Source organism: Perissodus microlepis, chromosome 13, assembly GCF_051167445.1.
Source record: "Perissodus microlepis isolate ML-2025 ecotype Zambia chromosome 13, ASM5116744v1, whole genome shotgun sequence".
Classification (NCBI taxonomy): domain Eukaryota; kingdom Metazoa; phylum Chordata; class Actinopteri; order Cichliformes; family Cichlidae; genus Perissodus; species Perissodus microlepis.
The window spans coordinates 14101501-14124082 of record NC_140473.1 but is presented as its reverse complement, the minus strand read 5'-3'; the positions used below and the strand labels follow the sequence as shown (position 1 = coordinate 14124082).

Genomic DNA, 22582 nt, shown 5'->3' with positions numbered 1-22582 from the left:
TGCCCTTCCCCCGCCCCGGGCCGCTGCCAGTCATCTGTGCCCTATCATGGCGGCCCCGTGCGGGACGGGATCCAGAGGAGGGACCGGAGGGAGGAGCAGCCTGGAATGATGACGTAGGATTGGAATGAGGGAGTGAATTTTCCGGGTCAGAAACAGGACGGGAGAGGAAATTAACTCCAGGACGAGACGAAAAAAAAAAAGAAAAACCACACGAGAATGCCACCCTCCTTCACACTGAGATGTAGCCCGTGTGTTTAACGCTTAAGAGGGGGGCTTTAAAAAAGGCGGACGTTGGACGAGGAACCGAGTGGAGAGAAAAAACAGGTGTCTGCAAACTACAAAGTGAACCTACGACGGGGACTGGAGCACCCATGTTACTCGCGACCTGCGGAACGTTAGCTCGGTAACGTTACAGCGGCTGACTTACAGCGGGAGTTTCGGTGTTTACTTGCCTGCGAGTTTCGCCTCGCTTGTGTTTGTCGGTGGCTGTCCCGCCATAGCAATCTGTTGCATCTTCCACCATCTCCTCCTCCCCGCTGCTTGTTTTATCGCACGGGTACGAGATTTATTTCACATCCCCCGTGATGTTTAACTGTATACCCCTGTGGCGGTGCAACCGTCATGTCGAGACGATCGATAAACGCCACTGCTCCCTGCTCTATGTGCCCGATGAGATTTTTCGCTACGGACGGAGTTTGGAGGAGCTGTTGCTGGATGCCAACCAACTCCGAGACTTGCCCAAGGTAAGGAGAAAGCAGCTTCCGCTCGTTTAAATTAAATGGCAGGTAACTGAGCTGATCTGGCACCCCGTCTAGGTGGGATCCGGGCACGAAAATTACACAAGATCAGTAAAGTGAGACACCGTAAGGGTGGAAATTTCCCCCAAAGATACACCTTTGCACCGCAGGGTAGCTAGAATAATGATTCACAATCTTAAAACTTAAGCTCTCAGATATTCATCGCACTGATAATACTATCTGAACTGCTGAACCTGTTTGGGCAGGTTATGATGACCTTTGTGTTTGTGCTTTTTCCTTACATGTAGTATCTTTCTGCATGACAGAGAGCCATAAATGCAGATGATGTAGCTTATGTATATTTTCCCCTGGGAGTATAGAGTTAAACAGCACTGCTGCTCCAGGCTGATATTTATCCATGAGTATGGATGTCAGATTTTAATTAAGAGAAATGCAGTCATCATTTATGTGGATGTGGTTGCCAAGCAGGAAGAGGCATTCACTTCTTTAAACGAAACAGCTGTTTTTGCTCTTCTCTAATGCAAATGCTGAATGGCCTTGGATATATGTTGGCGAATGAAGCAACCTGTCTGCTGATAAAAGCACTGAGACCTCTATAAAAATTCCAGCAAGGAGATCATAATTTTCCGTCTGTGGCAATAAGGTAGCTTGTAATAAAACCAGGAATAGACAATAGATAAATGATAGGACAATCAACACTGTAAGTGGGTATTGTACTATGACTACTAGTCTACAGACACTGCATGTACAATGAATTGTTTTAGGGCTATCTGATAGCAGCACTTGGCAGCACAAACTAAACTAAACTAAACTAAACTAATTAACATAAACGGGTACTTTGACATTAAAAATAGCAATCTTTGTTGTGGGTTGGTCATGATCATGGCTGATGCTTCATCTGCTGCTAATACAAATTTGAAAAAAAAAAATTAGCCCTATCACAAGCTTGATATCACAATTTTGCAGAGACCAAGGTGATGCTGTCAGATTGCTTGTCCAAAAAAAAGGAAGCAGAATTGAGAAACAATCATGCTGAGACCACACATCCACAAAGTTTTACTAATATGTACGTGAATGTAATCACTCAAGTGAGTCACTAATGGATTGTCTTGAAAAGTTCTGTAAAGCCAAATTGCTTTTCCCCCTGACATTAGATATTATGACTAAAGTCCTGGTCCTTCATCCTTTAAGAGCAACCACGTATTTTGATTGCAGGCTTCGCAGTGTGACTTACACTCTTGGTGAAGTTGGGATACACAATCCTAGTCTGTTTACATGTGACCTTAGAGATCTGGATTACTACTCAGAAGATTTATGTTTTTTTCCCAAGCGCATGAATGGGTCATGTAGGCTTTTCTGGCTGAAGATACCTCGCCTGACATTAGTATTCTCTTTAGCAGAAAAGGTGTTTTTTAGAAGGTGCCCTTGATTCAGCTCTGAGTACATTTTAAGGTGGAGAAATTGTTACTCGTTCATGCTGTAACCTAGGAGTAGTAATTCATTGGGTTTACAGCTGTTCCTGACAAGCAAGACCTTCCTGAAGTCACGGTGGGTCAGATGGAAAGCTTTGGTTCTGGAGGGCAGTTTTCTGCTCAACCTTTCTTCCTTGTGTCAAAAAGCTGAGATGTAGCCATTTTTAAAGCTGATGAACGTTATCTAAACAGGATGTACAGTGATTTGGTCTGCAGTTTTCAGAGAGCCACGCAGGAAAGAAAAGACCACAGAAAGAATATTTTTGGGTCTGGCATGAGCATAGAAACATGATGGAACAGAGATAATGTGAGCAACCTCCCATGGCTGTGCCACACTGCTTACTTTGTCCATCGAAGAAAAGCACAGGAACAGGTATTCTGTCTGAAAACAAAGACTGCATTATGTGTTTTGTTGTTGCTTCACTAGAGCAATTGTGTGTTCTAGCATTTTCTAATGAAGTCCTAATGAATCAATGACCTGAATTGTAAAGTACAGACTGATAAAGCCCCAAACAAATGCACAAAAAAGAGAAAGGGGAAAAAAAAATCCCCAACACTTGACAGACTGGATATTTGCACCAGACAGGATGCAGTTAGCAGGTGTAATCTCACTGTGACAGTGGACACAGAACTGTGTGACATTTAAGCTATTTCTACACTTAGTTCACAAATATTTTAAGCATGTTTAGGGGATGGAGGAGTTGCATCATTTGCGTGGTGACAATTGAAAGTGTTGTCGTCAATGCTTGCCAAGAGAACCCAAGAAACGCTCGACTGGGCAAACTGTTGTATCCGTCCAGTCCAGTGCGCACCTCGCAATCTCATCACATTTGCCTCGGAGGTGGCTAACTGATCGCACTGAAGCCTCCCCAACGTTATCATTGTATTGACAATGGCATTACAGAGCCTTGACAGTAACGTATTTCAAGTCTCTTTTACACAGCAGGCAGATAAAAACATGCACGAGGCAGTTTTAATAGCAAGATAAAACGGCAAAGGTGTGTTTTTACTGTGACAAGATGGGGCAAGTTGAGCAGATGGTTTCATAGTTTTACCAAGACAGATCAGCTGACTAAGTCAAGGAACCTGAAGCGTGGGTTTGTGTGAGTAGGGTTAATAGTTAGGCCCTGCTTCTCTCTTTGTTGTTTTAATTGTTTTATGTGTTATTTGTTGCCCAGGTACACGACTAAGTTGGCAAACTGTAACTCATGACTGTCTGTTTATTCAAAGTTCCCTTTGAGCAGCTGGCTCTTAGAGTACACACATCAGGCTGGCTGGTAAACAGCATTCAAACGAACAAACTGCCTGCAGAGACAGAATAGGAATGCAAGACTAGCTGGCTGTTGAAATGCACTTGCCTGTTTATCCAGTTTAAAAATGAATGCAGTTTCCAGCATACTGAGCTTCACTGAAACTGTAAGACACAGAGGTAGCGGTGACTCTGTTAAAGGTCTTTGAATGTTTTTGTTCTTTACCTGTGTAAGCATCAGTTTGTAATATCAGACACAAAACAGAAACTATCAAGCCACATGTAAAAAAACAAAAACAAACAAAAAGCATTTAGTAGAGTAGAAACTATGATGACAGCCGTTGATATGAAAAGCTAAGAGCGGCCGATCTGGCCTTTACTGGGAAATTTAAAATAACTGTTTTGCAGTTTAACAAGAAAGTTGAGGACAATGCTGCCCTGATGGGTAGCTGAAAATTAACCTGCGAGGACACGTCCAGGAGAAGCCAGAATACTTGATGACTTTCAGGCTACTGTTAAAGCCGAATAAATGAAAGCAGATCGATTAATAAGTCAGTCAACTTTTAGTCCAGTGAAAATTGGTTCTTGTTTTTGATCACTGTGAATCTGTCACAGTAGCATGGTTCATATGTTTTTTTTACTGTACATAATCAGCAGATTGAGTGACAAAGTGAAAATAGGCACTAGTTTTTGGCCTCTGTAACCTTTTGGAGATCTGGTGTGCATTCGTTCAGAAAATACAGACACGGTGACTGTGGTGATGGAAGGAAGAAGCAATATCCGGTCTGAGACAGGAAGCTGCAGGGTTTATGACCCGAGTTAAGTGGTAAAGAAAGTTGTGCTCTGAGTATCCTGTGATCTACAGGAAGAACTGTCATAAAGGTAGTGCAGTTGTTGGCTGTCTGACATGCGGTTGAGACTGTTTTAACTCTCGCCTATGCTGCGATATATAATACTATAGCCTACTTTGCAGTGAATTAGACTCCACAACACATTTGACACATGTCTTTCACTTAAGCTTCTGTGCTTATAGGATTGTGCCTGGCAGTCAGTTTTGCTAAGTGTGTCAACATGTAATAGTTAAGTTAGTTTAATGCAGTCTGTTGTTTGTATGGACTAGACTAAAATAAACAAAGGTATTGTAAAGCAATTGTGTGATTATGTTTCCCAATTGCAGTCATTTTACCACAAAATCCCTTCAGACTGCTGCTTATGTTCTAACTAGCGCTGCTGAAGGTGAAACTGAGGATTCAAACGTCGGTTTGGACTGCATGAGAATGGTTAATGTTTTCTTGACTTGCCCTGTTTTGGTTTTTTGCGTTTCATACGTGGGTGATTGTTTGGGGCGGAGCGTCAAAAAACCAACAGGAAGAACAGGTTTGTTGTCAGGGTTTCAGTAAATGCAGGACTCTGTCACAGTTAAAATAAAAGGTGGTAACAACACTGGTACCGGCTTTGCATTTCTCCCTTTTAACTCTGATTGTCTTTATTGTTAAAAGGATTTCCACGAAGCTGTATCTGTTTTGTCCTTAGCTGTTCTGAATCCTTGACATTGAACCTGTATGTCCTTCCCGCGTCGATTGTTGTGTCATAAAAGTTACACAGGAGGAAGTCGGATAGAGAAAAACACACGCTATAATTGAGTTTACAATTTTTTTTTTCCAAACGTGTTAAACTTTCAGTTAGTTTCCTGGTTGGAAACATGACAAATCTCCAGGTGTCCACTTGTAATATAGGAACTGGCTTAGCAGAAAAAAAAATGCACCCACACAAACGTGTTTTTTAGTGAAAGTGAAAAGAAGGGATTTAGGATGCAAAAGATCAGACATATATTGGACATCAGCTTTGTTTGTGTGTTGAAAAGACAGATTAAGAGGTGTTTAAATGTCCTTAAGAGTTTGGAATAACATGTGCATTTTGCAACAGGGTGGAGTTTGACTTTTGGACTCGTGGGTTTTATTTATTGTGCACGGATTATTACAGTGTGATCTGTGTCTGGATTTGGTCCGTAGATAATGAGCAACACATTTACACCTCACTGACAGTAACTCAGATCAGATCTGCTGCTGATTTGGCAGCTCAATAACATTATCATTGTATTTGGTGCTGCCTATGGTTACAGCTTTTTATATTGCTTATCCACATAGATAGCATCTGTAGTCTTTATGCACTTTAAAGGTGGTGGTGTTTAACTTTGAGGAAGTGGCACAATTTATTAAGTATTAGTCAGAAATCATTAAAGCTGGTAATGTGCTGAACAGGTAAGTTTAACTTGGTAATCATCAGCTGCAGGCATTGCCTGTGTGCTACACAAACAAAGGGGAACAACTGTCTAGTTTCCTCTAAACTGCAAAGACAAATTTTTCCCATAGCCTGCAGGGTTTCTCTTCAAATAAGAGAATTGTTATCCTAAATGTTTTGTTAATGAAATGAGTAGCCAAAAAGTTTGTACTAAGCAGCTGCAGTAAGATTTCATGTAGTTTTCAGTGGATTACAATTGTGAGGCATTTTTACATTGAAGTTCAAATACAGTGAACGTAATGTGTTTGGAACAAACCGGACATGCAGCTCAAAAGAGAAGAAGTGGTTGGTTGATTTAAATGATATGTACAAAGTGGATGAACCCTCCTGGCCTCTTGGCACACCTTTAACTCACAAAGCCCAGAGGGGAAGATCAAGAGTTATTTAGTTCATGCCAAAACATTAAGAGAACCCCCCCTAGACACACACACACACACACACATTCAAGGCTCTGCCTGTTCTTGTTATGGCTGTCAAGTATGTGCCTGTGATAATTGATTTTTGCATTGTAAAGAAGTGTGCTAGCTGGATCTTTCTTTCTTTTTTGACCTCATGTCTAATATCATAGTCTGAAGGACACAAAAAAGATCGGAGGGGCCTGTGATGAACGTAGCCTGTCGGTATTTTCTATCTTGCTTGAACTGTTTTAAGGTAATCAGTGTTTTAATAGTTGTTTATTTTATTTCTTTTGTTAATTCATATTGTATTTGGAGTTTTTATTTCCATTCATTTTAGGACCAACTAATTCATTACTTTGAGTATTTATTTTAGTCTTTTGAATTATTTATGTGAATGGATGGTATTTGTTAGGGGTGAGTTGATATTACAGTGCAAACAGGCTTACAGTCACACAGACATCCCAAGTTTCAATAAACGTCTGTACCAAAGCAGACCTGCACCAGAAAGCAAGGTTAACAAACCCGGAGTCTGATCCCGAACTTCTGAGCTCGGACTCTGCTTTTAGTGTGATCACCCTGAGTTAAACATGCGCAGGGGAAATTTTTAAAATGGAGCTCAAGGATTGACTGTTTGCAGGTAAATAAACATCAGAGCCTCCATTTTACTCCTGTGAAACTGTAAATGTGACTGCATGTCAGTGGGGACCACAATGTTTATCTTTAAAATACAAGAAAAAGAGTTATATAATTTATTATGATCCCTTATTGATCCCTCCAGCTGAATTTTATATTAAATTTGTAATTTTTTTAAAAATAGAATTTTTCATCTCCGGTTTTTTGGTGCAGCTCCCGTTTTGCTGCTAATTTCACCTAATGACAGCTAGCAACCACTCGCCAACCCGCTGGGGATTACACATTTTTCCTTAGTGACCGGAGTTTGCCAAGGGTAGGCTGACTGGTCTCTAGGCTTGCGTGACCAGGATTGCGTTACATCATCTTCAACAAAATTCCTACTATGACAGGAATTTATCCAACATGGTGACAGGTCACAGCATGAAAAATGGCTCCTTATCAGTGTTTACATGTCTGAAGTTTCATATAGGTTTGTATTATCTACACAGCGAATAACACATAGTAATGGATAGCAGAAGGTTCAGCACAGAGGAAATGGCTCACAGCCTGACCACTGCCTTACTGTACGCAAGCACAGCGTTACGAAAGCGCAACCTATAGATTTTGTGCCAACCTTATAATAAATCTACAATGCCCAGTGATCACCATCACTATCCTGTCCTAGAAAACTAACATCTAACTGGGATTTCAGTGTTTGCAAAGATGTACATTTCTTAATTAATTAATTAGTTAATGCGCTCTGATATGAGTTTACAAATTGATTGTATGAATGTGTTTGTACACCACTTTGCATTTAATCATTAGTTATTATTAATCTCTGGCTCTCTGCAGTGAGTCTTCTGTGCTGTCTTCCTCTCCTCATCCCCAGCCGATCATGGCAGGTGGCTGCCCCTCCCTGAGCCTAGGTGGTTGGTTGATTGCTGGGGTTTTTTCTGTATTATTGTAGCATGTTTACCATACAGTATTAAGCACATTGAGGGGACTATTGTTGTGATTTGGCACTATATAAATAAAACCTAACTGAACCGAATTGAATGAGGAAATAAAAACAGTGGGTCAGACAAATGCATCGGGAGGAGTTCAAAAGAGTTGTAGTTTAAGTTAATACTCTTTCTGGAAAGTCTACAGTTCTCTTGCCAAAACTCAAAGTTTAAGCTGAACCTGCTCTCTGGAGCAGACCTCAGGCAGGTTGTGTTGACAAATGTGACTAAAGTCACTAAAACATAGGCTTTTAATTTATTTTCATTTTAATTTGATTCAGTTTTGTTACTTTTTCTGTGTCAGGGAATGTTGCTACTATGTAACAAATTTCTAACAATGAAACAATTATTTTTCATTAAGTTGGAATAAAATAATAGTGTAAATAATTTTTTTTACAGTAGCAAGTTGATGGAAGAGTCATAATGAGCAGCACATACTTTTCATTGTATTTGAGTTCTCCCTCTTTACAAGACTTTTTCTGAGTGGTTGCTAGTAGCCGTTTTGTTTTCGTTCAAGTTTCTTGTCATGTGCTTCTTACTTTTCAAACACCTCAGCTTAAGTAGACACATGACAAACAATAAGCAGACATTTTGATGTGTCATACTAGAGAAAACACAGATGTTAATACCATTAACCTCCTAAGACCTGAACTCTTTCATGGCATGAATTTTTATTTTTTCTTTGCTATTTGGGTTGATTGGGACCTAAAGAATGTAAAAACAAAGAATTACCAGTTTGTTTGTTTGTTTTTTAAACCTAATTTTTGTTTTTGAGAAAAATGAGATCCACATATGAGGACATTCATTTCAAATTTTGATTGAACAGTGGCAGTATAATGTTCTCGTAAGTGGATATCAGGCCCTTATAGAGAAAAATTAAGTATTTTGGTGTAGACGTCTACATATGTGGACGCCAGGTCCTAGGAGGTTAACGTTGGCTCTGTTCTGTGTCCCAGTAAGCCCCGACAGTGAACCACCATAACAACCCCAAGTTCTAGAAACCGCTAAATATGTTCAGCTTTCTTCATTTTATTATTTACAGCTGTGACACAACCGTGGCAAAGGCCTGTAAAGTTGTTTGTGATAGGAGAGCCGTATATTTATCATGACAGACTTAGGTCATCAAATATTTCAAGACACAGAAATCTACTGTTAAGTGTGGGGTACAGGGTTAGTGGCTTTTGTGTGAGTTTCTGCAGTACAAAATCAAACCTGTGAAAGATCAGAATAACAGATTTTAAAGGATTCAACAATTGCGTTCTTGAAAATAAAACCTTCTTCAGTATTCAGTTTTTCCTTCCTACAGTTGCGTAGTTCGTCCTTATAGTGATCATCTGATTGTTGAGGTTTTCTCTCTATTGGGGTTGAGGTTTTCTCTTTATCTTACAGCAATTGAGGAATGAAGGCAACATTTGTTGTGATTTGGCACTATACAAATTGAACGGAAGTAAAAATGCATTTAGTCTCTTGTTGTGACATTATGGCAAAAGTAGCGATCTTCCAAAAATAAAAAGCTCTCAGACTGTTTTTGTTTCTATTAATTTTGTAATCCAGTGTCGTACAGTTTAATCATCACTTATTATTCATCTCTGGCTCTCTTCCACAACATGTCTTTTGTTCTGTCTTCCTCCCCTCACCCCAACCGGTTACGGCAGATGGCCGCCCTTCCCTGAAGGTGGTTCTGCTAGAGGTTTCTTCCTGTTAAAAGGGAGTTTTTCCTTCCCGTTGTCGCCAAAGTGCTTGATCATAGGGGCCATATGATTTTGTTGTTTTCTCTATTGTATTATTAAAGGGTCAACCTTACAATATAAAGCGCATTGACGTAACTGTTGATGTGATTTGGCACTGTATAAATAAATAAAACTGACATGAATTGAATTCATACAAGAATGAATCTTTGACCAGGTTGTGTAATTTGAATGTTAAATATCTCGAAGCCTATTAATAAATCTATGTTTTCCTGCCTTCCATCTTTCAGCAATTTTTCCAGCTGGCGAAACTTAGAAAACTTGGCCTGAGTGACAATGAGATCCAGACAATTCCATCTGAAATAGCCAACTTTATGCAGCTGGTAGAACTGGATGTCTCTCGAAATGGTAAGCAGAGTAAACACTGGTATATCACATGGCTAAACCACAAAATAACAACACAAGTAAACATGTTCAGAGGCGTTTCATCTGTCACTGCTAGAACAGGTTTTTACACAGAAGAGCTCAGAAAAAGAATTGCACTCACATATTTAATTGCCATTACAAAAACTAATGCCACAAACAAATTTAAAGATTAATTGACTTATTCTCTTTGATATACTGGTGAGGTTCCTTCTGTAACAGAGCAAGCCTTTCTCAGCTGTAGCTGTAAAGACCTCTTAAGTTCAGAGACAGCTTAAACAGCTTTGTTCTACATAAAAACACTTATTATTTCACTTATGTACTTTTCATTTTTTTTAAGTTGGCACATTTTAAGACCCAATTGCAGTCAATGAGCAGTGTTATAATCAACATATTTTCTCTTGTTCAGATATTTTGGGCATTCCAGAGAGCATTTCATACTGCAAAGCTCTCCAAGTGGCTGATTTCAGTGGAAATCCATTAACTAAGTAAGAATTTGACATACTTTAAAAAACTTTACCTGTGATTATTTTTAATACTTTTACAACAGTCTGCATTCAAGGCTTTTTAAAAACGGTACATTTCATATGTGTTTATTTTTATATGAAATTATATATATATATATATATATATATACATACATACATACATACATACATACATACATACATATTTCATTTTCTGCATTGTGTGGTGTTAACCTCTCTGCTGTTAGTAACATTAGTAATATTTATATACCTGGCAGATTGCATATTTCCCATACTCTGCTTTTCCATGTGTGGGTGAGATCATGTCTAATTTGCACCTCAGCAGGGGCACAAAGCCACACAAGTTTAGGAAGTAATAGTGACGCTTTGGTGTTCAATACTGTTAAAGTGCGCACACACACACACACACACACACACACACACACACACACACAGAGAACACTACTTTCCAGAGTAGTAACCTAATTTCCCACTCTTCATTCTACATCAGCTCTATTTTAACAGGTTAATAGTAACACTCCAGGGATAACTGGACTGTGGCTTTACAGGAATGTGACATCATTTGGTTATCAGTCATAAATTCAATGGAGCAATAAAGCCCAAACTGGGGTGTGTGTATATATATATATATGTGTATATATATATATATGACTAAGCAGACCAGTTGCATTTTTGGGATATGCATACACATAATAACACCTAAACTTAAGGTTGCATATGGTCTTTTGTTTAATATAAAAAGAGCCAATCTGAGGGCAGAGATGATAAGCAGCAAACACAGATAATGGCATCAGGGTCATCAATGCTAAAGAATACTGTCAGAATGATTGAAATGTCTGGATCAAATTATACTGTTAATTCTCATGGATTCACTTTGTGTCTTGTTGTTTGTTCATCCAGGTTACCTGAAAGCTTCACGGAACTGAGGAATTTAACCTGCCTTTCCATCAATGACATTTCATTGCAAGTGCTTCCAGAAAATATTGGAAAGTAAGTGATTTAGCACAAGCATGTAAAAGTTAAAGTGTATAGATTTTATCATGAAATCTGAAGTGTGTCTAATGGTAACATACTCTGTTAAGGATGAACCTGAATCTTTCTAAGCCCACTAAGAGTTTGTTCTGGAGAGTTTCGATGCACTGGTAGACTGATGTTTATCCAGTTTAAGGGAGACTTGTGTTTGATAATATCTCACCTGCCTCCCTTTGCATTTTCAAGTCACATACCTTGCTTTAGTCTTTGTGATCTTGCCAGAAAGGAATTTGATAATTACTGTAACAAAAGGCACACATTTCTGTTGTTTTAATGGCAACTTCAATTATGGGGTTTGTCAGTTACTCTATTCAAACAAAGCACTTAGCATAAGCAACAACATTTTTACTTTAAAACACACAAAGCTCCAAAGTATTCCTTTAGGGTGCCGCTTCTCTGCGTGATAACTTTGTCTAGTGGCAAATTGTTGAGGTTGGCCTCCTACACAGCCAATTAACACACAGTATGTTCCTTCTGGAAAGCATTTCAAAATCTGTGATGCTCCCAGGTTATTATTCTACCTCCCACTGTTCAAAGGTTACACAGTAAACACCATTAGAAACATAGAAGCAGGTTTCATTTTCAATATCTCCTTTTGCTGTCATTTCGCCTTCTTCAGAATCTCCTCCATCTCACCGTATCTCACAGGCGAACATACCAAGCACATTACTCCTTACCAACTCATCAGTTAGGGTCTTTTGCCTTTGTTCATAAAAGGCAAAAATGCTTGTTTGGAGATGGCATATAATCCAGAGTAGTTAAAGGCATGCCTGCCAACATTCTCAGTCCTGTGGGGTCCCTTTTTAAACGTTGAGATCAGTTCTAATTGAATTTAATAACAAAGCTATTTGCTTTCAGGTCAGAGTGCCACAGGAGATATTTTAGTAGAGGTTTGGTATTTTAAGGTAAACTGAATTGGAGGTCTGACAGGGATAGGATTATTCCAGATGTGTGAAGCTGTTTGACTGTTTTTCTCAAGAACGGTTCTCTGCCAGGTTTTCATTTTGCATCTCGCTCTGGGTCTCAAAACCCCCCCCCAAAAAACAGACAAGAAAAAAACCTTCTGTGGAAGGATTACTGTTTGATTACAGGAAATCTTTGCTAATTCTTATGACCTCAGGCCAGGACTGTAGTGTTTGAAATGATGTTGAGAAAATTCCAGGTGGCGCTGTGGTGTCTTAATGCAATTAGTTATTCCTTTAAGATAAAGAAGATGAATGCTCATATGGTGATGGTCATGGGTCAAAGCCTGCTAGGAGTAACTCTTAAAGCTCCTTTCTGAACTGAGCGGCTTCTGTCATATTCCAGGTCTGCTTATAACACACAATGCCTATGCAGCAACCCAGAAGCTTTTCAAGTGATCAACAAACCGAGTCCGTATTGATACAGTTCATATTGAGGTGTCAAACTTGTTTTTGAGGGTATAGGGGAGGCAATCAGATGTCATCTTTATGGGAAAAAAGTTAAGGATTTTGATTGCACAAACTCTTAGGATTGCTTCTCCCCCCTCTTTCTGCCTCATGGTACGGCATGTTCCGCACATATGTCCAATATTTTATCTCGCTTAACACAATGGCTTAAGGCCTGCTCTCTGTCAAGAGGAGAAGGTAATGAAAACCATAGCGCAGCTGGAACAGGATGCCTTGGTTTTTTAGAAGTAGATAAGATAAATGTCCAAGGGGTTACACGGCAGCAGCGGTTTATCTTGTGAGATGGGAGTGTTTGCTGATGGCACGCACAGAAATCAGACAGTTGAGCAGTAAGGTGGCGTGTTTCAAATCGAATCTCAGGCACAGTGTGCTGGAATTGGGAAGATTTTCTTTTGTCTTTTTAATATCTGGTTTTAGTGATCTGCTGCGGTGGAAGCAAGGTGAATGAAAACTAGCAGCAGTGTTGGAGCTTTGCATAAATAAATTTATTTGCTGCAGCGTCTGTAGTTTTCCATAGTGAAATTGCTAACATGCAAGGAATGCCGGCTTGGCGTTTCAGTCAAGGGTGTGCTGTAAAAGGCGTCCATCACTAATAGCACACAAAGTCTAACCTATTTAGAGTTACTTCTCGTAAACAACATAGACTTTGTACTGTTCTAGACGGCTACTGTTATAAAATCCTGTATCAGCTAGGTGCATGTATAGCATGAAGGCATACATGAATGGCCAGATGACAACCCTGTCCTGTGGTCTGCGATGTCTCTGTTTTTTGCTCTTCATTTAAAGTATGCAGACGTTGTTTATCCTGCTGCAATTTTACAGCCTCGATAAGATGGACACACCTCCAAACTACTTCCTGTTTTCAGATGTCTGATTGCAAAAAGACTGTCTGTGGCCATTTTTAACTGTCATTTAAACTCATTGTTTTAAAAACACTCAGAGTAACATGTAATCATCTTTCTTTTTTACCTGTCATTGCAGCCTCACCAATTTGGTATCACTAGAACTCAGAGAAAATGTATTGCAATTCCTACCAGAGTGAGTACTCATTGCTTTATGTGGATATGCATGCGTTCTTAAGCATTTTTCCATTTTTTTTAACTTGTCTTGCACGTGTCATCCACAGGTCATTGTCACAGCTTCATAAACTTGAAGAACTCGACCTAGGCAACAATGAACTCTACTCTTTGGTGAGGTTTTTTTGTTTTAACCCAGAAGAATGCCAAAAACACAACTTTTCTCTTTGCCTCGTTCTTGTCATGTCCGAGCAGATTAGCATCCCTCGAGAACAGCTTTCACCTCTTATCGTGCAGATGGGAGGATGGCCATCTGTTTTCAGCTTTGGTTTTAAGTTGTAATCTTATGTGAGAGGTTTAACTCCGATGGTGAATGAGGTACTGGCAGATCACGCAAGGATGAGCTGCCAAGAATTGTCTAATGGAGATTGTGTTTAGAAATTTGAATGGACTCTTTTCTATTTTGCCAAAAAGCAGCACAACAGGTGCAGTCATATTAAAGCAAGCAGCATTGTATCGGAGGGAAACTCATGTTCAGTTTAAAGCAAATAACTGAGATGGCGTTTTCTGCTTTGTCCCTTTTTTTGTCTTTCTCTTTTATATTTTCCTGGCTCTTATGGTTCCTGCATTTCTTCTTCCCACGCAGCCTCAGTCAATAGGCCACCTTGTCAGTTTGAAGGACTTGTGGCTGGATGGAAACCACTTGACAGAAATACCTGCAGTAAGCTAATCATGCATTTCATGTCTATGTTTTACAGTCTGTTCCAGTCTTACTGCTAATCATAAAACCACTGTCATTTGCATACTGTTACATATATAAAGTTTAGAAAAAGACTGTCTCTGTTCCTACTCCTTGATCAGGTTTGCCGTTGTATTATTTTAACATACACAAGTTTTTGCTGTGAATCTTAGGAACTGGGCAACATCAAAAGCCTGCTGTGTCTGGATGTATCAGAAAACAAACTGGAGAAACTTCCAGAGGAGATGGGAGGCCTGGTGTCACTCACTGACCTGCTAGTATCTCAGAACAACATTGATTCTCTACCAGAAAGCATTGGTATGTATATGAATTGGTCAGCTCTTTTAGTAGCATGATTGTAATAAATCTGAAACATAATATGTGGTTCACAAATGTTCTTGGGTCTCTTATGTTTTTAAATGTATAATAATAAAACACAATTAGCCATGACTTATGATCCACCAGAGGTGTGTTAAAGCGAGCAGAGAAATCATCTTTGCCTGTTGTTGTATTCTTGGTGTGTTTGAGATGTTTCTGACCTTAAACCTTTTGGGCAGTAGGTGTGTCACCAACAGCCAATAACAACTGTAGGTCTAACTCTAACCCTGTCTGTTTGACAAAGGTAGGGCTGAGCTACACACACTTGCAGAGCAGGATGAAGGGTGACTTTTGTCCGCATTTATACCAGTTGCCTTAGAGCAGCGGTCCCCAATCTCCGGGCTGGTCCTTGATTCGTTTGGAACCAGGCCGCGAGAGTTGAGGCTCAGATGTGAAATTTATGGTTATCAGGATTTTTATCGTTAACTCGGTTTCCCTGGGTCTTTTCCCATGTTGTAGTTGTGTGTCTTATTTTGAAAGAAATATTTACACGTTACCATAGCGACCAGAGAGCATTGAGGGGCAGAGAGGAGGACATTACTCTCAATGTTGTTGGCGCATTTCAGGAGGACGCTGCTAATAAAGTTACACAATTACACGGTACATTCGCCTTTATTATATTTACCAAAAATACCACAGTTTTTGATTTGGTCGTATTATTTTATTTTGTTGTATTTATCCGCGACACCTTAAAGGCCGCTCCGTGAAAATATTGTCTGACATTAAACCGGTCCGTGGTGCAAAAAAGGTTGGGAACTGCTGGATTAGAACATGACTACCATGAAGATACAGATAAATATGCAAACACCAAGATTGATGTTGATATAAATGCCTCAGTTGACTGACTGCCTTTCAATGCTTACAGGGTTTATATTGTTTAATGTATATCATGTTCAACATATGTATATATTTTCTCTCTCTGCAGGAAAACTACGAAAACTTTCTATACTGAAAGTTGATCAGAATCAACTGGCGTATCTTCCAGAGAGCATTGGCAACTGTGAAAGTCTTACTGAGCTTGTGCTCACAGAGAACCAGCTACAGGTTTGTTTGGGGTCTTTTTCAGCTTCATGCATCCTCTTTAAAAACAGATTAATGAGCTCATGGTCTAATGGAAAAATGGCTACAGCCAAGGTTATTGTGCAAATGTTTAAACTAAGCCTTGGTAAACTAAGTATTTACCAATAAATATACACTTAGTGGTCACTTCATTAGGTACACCTTGCTAGTACCAGAACTGTCTTAATTCTTCGTGGTATAGATTCAACAAGGTACTGGAAACATGTGCCACAGAGATTTTGGTCCATATGCTGCTGAATTTTCAGCTGCACGTCCATAATGAGACTCTCCCGTTCCACCACATCCTAAAGATGCTGTATTGGATTAAGATGTGGAGACTGCAAAAGTCATTTGTCATCAGCCTGAATAAGGCAGGGTGGACTTGTGCTTGTGCTGACAGCCTTAGTTTGCTGTTCTTAGCTGTATGGAGCGGCACCTGGTGTGGTCTTCTGCCGCTGTAGCTCATCTGCTTTGAGGTTCAACCTCAGATGCACTTCTGCATACCTCGGTTGTAACGAGTGGTTATTTGAGTTTGTGTTGCTTTCTTAACAGCTTGAAGCAGTCTGACCATTCTCTGTAATCCATAGACATTGGTATGTGGGAAATTCCCAATGGATCTGCAGTTTCTGAAATACAGCCATGCCACCTTCAAAATCACTAAAATGATCTTTCTTCCTTATTCTGATTATTATGCCTGAATGCATAAGCCAGATTTAAGATTCTTTTTCTTTGGAGACATGAAGGAGATGGACAAACTGATTACAGTTAGGCTTCTCAGGATGCACACCCTGCACACAGTGGTAGCAAACAGTGAAACAGAAAGTATTGTACACATCATCACCACCGATAAGTCGGCCTGTTTTTATGTTGTTGTTTTGTGTGTAAGTGACATGACAACGTGGGCAACACAGTGCATGAAAGCACTACATGGATAATTTGATTGACTTTATTGTCCTTGTTTTATGGATAAATTGATAAGTTGCTTAGTAATGAGAGAAATAAACATTTCTATTTAATATAAAACCGAGCAGACGCTGATGTTTCCTCTAATTTTTGTTTTGGTGTCTAATTACAGAGCTTGCCGAGGAGTATTGGAAAGTTAAAGCGACTGTTTCACCTGAACTGTGACAGAAACCAGCTACTGTCGTTACCCAAGGAGGTAAGCTTCTTTTATGCCACCTGACAATGCTGGTGTTTTAAGAGCAAGCTGGCAAACTGCTTATTCAAGTTTATAGCCGCAGTGAAGCACTTCCTTTCTTTGCTGGTAAGTGACACAGATATGAATCTCTTGGGCCTTTGCTGTTACTGGTTTTGTCACTTGTTTGCACAGGTTAGAGTGGAAATTGAAACCAAATCTGTTTTGTACACACTGATGTAATGTGGTTATGCCAGACTGCCATTATTGTAATATGATGCTTTTCTGCAACTGTTATGAGGGAGTTAAAGCTCAAACCGAGGTTCATTCACATTTGACTGGACAATGCTCTTGCTTGTGGTGCTCTCTCATTTCATTTTTACTGCTCGGCCCCCCGGTTTGTTCAGCTTCAGCTCTGTCTCAGTGTGTCCTTTGTGTTTGCATGCGACATTCTTCTCTAACCTCTTGTCTGCGTAAGTGAAGGCTCGCTTGGTTTAAAGCTTCATCTGAAAGGCTTCTTGAAATGTTGGACAATGCCCCTGTGTCTAAATGATGCAAAGCCTGCAGTGTTTGGGGAAAAATAACAGTAGGCACACTTGGCCTAGATAATGAATCCATGGTATCACTGTTTTGCATTGCATGACATGTCTAACAGTGACAGTGTTACTGTGGCGTGTGTATTGATTTGAGCTTTGCTCAGCTACTTGATCACTGGCTAGGGCTGGACAATTAATCAGATTTTATTTTCAATTAGGATGTTGGCTTCAGTCGAATACAAACACAAGGTGATCGATAATTATTGTGTCACATTGTGTTTCGTCGTCATGCTCTTGTTTTGCACCGGTGTGTGTGTGTGTGTGTGTGTGTGTGTATAGCTCCACCATTGGCCCAGTTGTATTAACTTTATTGACTCTATCAATTGATCATTAGATGCACAACCCTTTCTCCTGGATCTGCTTGGATGTAAACCGGCACATTTAGAGCCCTTATTCTCCAGCAAGGACAGTGCCTTGGTTGTTTTTGCTTATTCTTGCTCACACATACGCAAGTAGCTCAGTAAATTTGAAAGTTTCTTACTCTTCTTGCGTGTAATTGCTTTTAGCACCTTTACCCATTTACTTTACCCTGCACCTTTTAGCCCGATTGGTCTAATCTGTACTGGTTGGTCTGTGCTGATAAATATATTGCAGCTGGAGTTCAGCCGGCACATTGTTTTCTCTGGCTACCAGGCCTAATTGTTCCTAATTTTAGGCCACTCTGCCACATCTTATTGACATGTAATTGTTCTTCCATCAAGATCACTAAACCGGGGACAAAGTTTCCAAATGCTGGCAAAAGATCTATCGTGCTTTTTATTGCTGTGGCATTGTTGAAAAACATCAGATGTGCATTTAGACTGGATTCATAAAGCTATTAAGACAGACTTGTATTGGCAGTTGTGTGTGCGTGTGTTTACTTATGATTAACCATTTTAACTTTGAAGTGCCGGCAGCCTAATCACGTTGTTGTTGTGTCTCCTGTTATTAAGATTGGCGGCTGCAGTAGTCTGAATGTCTTCTGCGTACGAGAGAACAGGCTGACGAGGATACCGTCAGAGCTGTCGCAAGCCACAGAGCTGCACGTGCTCGACGTGTCTGGGAACCGGTAGGTTCACTCATCTCGAGCTGGCAAAGTCAGATTGTCAGTTTATTCCGTCTCGATTAAAAAAAACCAAAAAACATTTCATAATAAGTAGCAAAAACATGGTTTGTGTTTCATTTTTATGATGCTGTTTTATAATTAAATACTTGGTTTCGGCCTGCTAATCCCTGAAGATCATCCTGATATTTTGACCATGTTATTCAGTTAGTCAGAGGTTGTTTTGACCTTTATTTCCCTGCCTGTACCTGTATAGCTCCCAGCTTTGTCTAGAACGAAAGCTGCACATATCTGCAGCTTGAGTCACACAAAGAGACGTTCACCTCTGTGTCTGGAGAGTGTTTTCCCTCCTCCACATAAATAAAACAACTGCCATGTACCTCATCCAAATGTGACACCTTTACTAATTCACAATGTGCCCACAGCAGTGTGTATGTTTTGGAAATAATAACCAGGAGGTATCTTGGAGGTGGGGAGGTTGTGTGGGCAGTGATTTATTTCCTGTTTGTTTTTCAGGCTCACCCACCTACCGCTTTCTCTGACGACGCTACAGCTGAAGGCCTTATGGCTGTCAGAAAACCAGTCGCAGCCGCTCCTCACCTTTCAGACTGATCAGGACCCTAAGTCAGGCGAGAAGGTGCTTACCTGCGTGCTGCTCCCTCAACAGCCAAGTGATGACAAAGGTAATGTTATTCATCGAGTATAAGCCTGAGATAATTATGGAGGTTTGAGTGTAGAGAAAAACATTTTTCTCACTGGTTGATTGAAATCACTCTGCTTCTTTGCATGTGAGAACTTTGTGTGAATAAACCTAGAAGTGGATCAGCGTCTCCATGCTCTTAAAGTGATGGGCTTCGTCCAGAGTGAAATAACTTTGTGCTCGCTCTGAGACATTTTTAGTAATGTTCATCGTTAAGTCTTGTACCGTCTCCTGCAGTTTTCGTGACATTATCACATGATCTGCTCGGAGGAGCACAGTGTGTTCTGCAGCCTCTGATCCCTTCCTGCAGTATCTGTCGATTATAAGGTCCTGTAAGGGATCACAGCGCCTATAACAGATCAGGCCCTCTCTTGTCCCTTGAGGCCCTCTTTCAATATGTTTTTCAGAAATGTTGTGGATTGGACAGCTAAAGAGGCTTAAAAGCGCCTGGCTTGCTGCCATTAAAAGCTCACAAACTGGGTACAGACATGCCGCTGACGGCTGGCTCTATCGCTGCCTGATACAGCAGATTATTGTAATTTTTTCTTTTTTTCTGTCCTGTCATTGACAGATTTTCACACAGATTTGTAAATATTTGTGATATGCTTGCTGATCACTTTATTTTTCATGTTGTTTTCTGCCAGCAAAAATAATTAGCAAATTCATCCGTTGATTTTGAGAAGTGCTGCATGTCTCCTGTCAGAGAAATGCAGCTATAAAGCTGGCGGAAGTTGGGAAAGTGAGGCTGAGGTTGGGGGCAGGGAAGATTGTGTTGCTGTAAGCCTGTGACTAAGCTCAGATTTGAAATGGTGATCTGACAGTTTCAGGCTCGCTCATTAGCACTGGACAGCTTTTATTTCTTGTGTTTGCAGATTGCAAACAGATTGCAGAAGTAATCGTAACCATACTGATTTTGATCTGTTGACATGTTTGCGTTTAGCTTGTACTAACATTTTTATGTGAATTCCAGTAATATTAAATATGTTGTTTGTTTTAAAAACAACCCCAGGCTCTGATAATCTTGCCCGCTGCGGAGGTATGGAGAGCTTGGTGAACGACATTGCTAACGAAACATGGGACAACAACGCCGTGAACAGGACCAGCGTCATTCACTTCGTAGATGGAGATGATGTCGACGATGACGACGATCCGGTGAGTCCATAGGCTGTATATGAAAGATGGATGCAATCTTAGAACTCCCATTTTAAAGCAAGATTTGAACATTTGAGCACAATTTAATTATTTAGCAAGCTTTACCAAGAAGCAAGCTTGGTTAGCTTAGTTTCCATAGATTTTAATGGGTGTATGTCCTCATCTGTATTAAATATGCCATAAATAAGGTTATGGGGATTGCCTCAAGTGGCTTTTTCAGGAACTCTGATTGTTTTATATCCACAGCCTTGGGGTAGGACAGTCATGCTAAAGTGCTACAAATTACTGGAAATAATAATAATGATAATGTTTTCTGGGATATTATTTTGACAAATCATGAATGCAAGGCACGTGCATCGAGCATCACAGTCTGCTGTCATGTAAACATTGTTCTTCAGCTCTCTCCAAGGCAATTTAAGCAGATTTTAAAAAGCATCCCACTAATTAGATTCTGTTTCATCTACACAGGGAACACTACTTCGGCGGGCCACGCCTCACCCCGACCAGCTGAAAAGTATGAAGAGAGCAGCAGAGAACCTCCGCAACGACATGAACGCCGCCAAAGGGCTGGACTCCAACAAAAATGAGGTCAATAACGCTGCGGACAGCGTGACCACGTCTGTGTGACCTTTACCTCAGAAATGTCTTTTACCTCCTGTGTCTCGCCGTGTTGTCCTGCACAACCCAGTTACCCCTTTTCTCCTTTACCTACAAACCCTGGTGTGGCCTACCCCTCCTGTGATTAAACCCTAGGGCGCCTGTAACCTTACTCTATCTCCAGTCCTGTGTAAATCCCACTCAGTCTACCAGGGCTGCTGTGCCTTCCATTTTTTAAAAAATTATTGTCCACAGGAATTTTCTGCACAGAGAGACTCCTTTTAAAAGACATTTTAGAGATTTATTACTTTTTTAAATGGCTCATTTTAAGAATATAATTTAGGTAGTTGCACTATTATAAGTCTTTATCAATGTGGTCAAACCTTTTAAATGTATTATTATTATATATATGTTCTATATATTTTTTAAAACACTGGGTGAATACTTCTTTTTACCTTTTGGGCAAACAAACCAGGATTTTTTTTTTTTTTTTTTTTTTTTTTTTTTGGACCTACTGATTAAGGATTATTGTACATACTCTTGTGAATATTGATACTTTTATACTTTTTGGCAGCTCAGATGTAAATAAAATGTATAGCAAATTTCTTAATCATTTGCAATTTTAACATTTTTTTTCCCCTTTTGCAAACTTGGTACATTTGTCTTTCTTTGTTTTTCTTGGTTTAAATCACAGCAATGAACAAAACACAGTCACTTATGTCTTATTCAACCAATATAACTGTGATCGGATGAGTGGATGGCCTTGGATCCTCGTATTAATCTATGAAACATCTAGACCCATAATTTTGGAAATAAATAGATTAATTTAGTTTGGATTTAAGTACTGCACACTAAATTTGAATTACGCATCTGCAATGTAACTATGCAGAAGTAATAATGCTATCTTATTATAATATGTGCTGTGCTTCACTGCTTTGCAATCTTTTTCAAATAGATGCCAAAAACAGATGTATTTTTCTTTGTCTTTAACAAAGAGTACTGTCAAGAATAATCATTGGAAGTTTGAGGTTTTTACCACAGTGTCGGCATTCTTTACAAATGTAGTCGATAAAGTTCCTTTTCAATACACTTTTCAGCTTTGCTCAAATCCTGTTCTTGAGATGGTACACGATCAGCTGTATCATTTTGTTTTTAAACTGAAAAAAGTGGACCAGGGAAATTGGTTCAAATGTTGGTTTTAATGTTTTTAGCTGTTTTCTGATCAAACTGCACAAAACCGATCTCAAATAGGTGGTGAGCCTGGGGATTTGGATGACTTTCTAACCACTGATCAATAAAATGAGTGCAACACTAAA

General features: G+C 39.8%; 1 protein-coding gene across 1 annotated transcript; it reads left to right on the top strand.

Moving 5' to 3' along the window:
• Positions 1-34: 34 nt before the first annotated feature.
• On the top strand, positions 35-22582 carry LOC146374826 (leucine-rich repeat-containing protein 1-like). The gene is made up of 14 exons (XM_084948682.1): positions 35-743; positions 9770-9887; positions 10312-10390; positions 11291-11380; positions 13834-13890; positions 13979-14042; positions 14515-14589; positions 14781-14925; positions 15911-16029; positions 17120-17203; positions 18708-18823; positions 19334-19500; positions 20527-20669; positions 21138-22582. The coding sequence occupies exons 1-14, from the start codon at positions 585-587 to the stop codon at positions 21294-21296; spliced, it is 1575 nt and encodes a 524-aa protein (XP_084804808.1). The 5' UTR covers positions 35-584; the 3' UTR covers positions 21297-22582.

What these genes read in the sequence shown, in the direction of transcription:
- LOC146374826 (XM_084948682.1), top strand. Translation starts at nt 585, where the DNA reads ATGTTTAACTGTATACCCCTGTGGCGGTGCAACCGTCATGTCGAGACG. An exon ending in CTTCCAGAAAATATTGGAAA is followed by an intron (nt 11,381 to 13,833) that starts GTAAGTGATTTA and finishes CTGTCATTGCAG; the next exon opens with CCTCACCAATTTGGTATCAC. An exon ending in TCGACGATGACGACGATCCG is followed by an intron (nt 20,670 to 21,137) that starts GTGAGTCCATAG and finishes TCATCTACACAG; the next exon opens with GGAACACTACTTCGGCGGGC.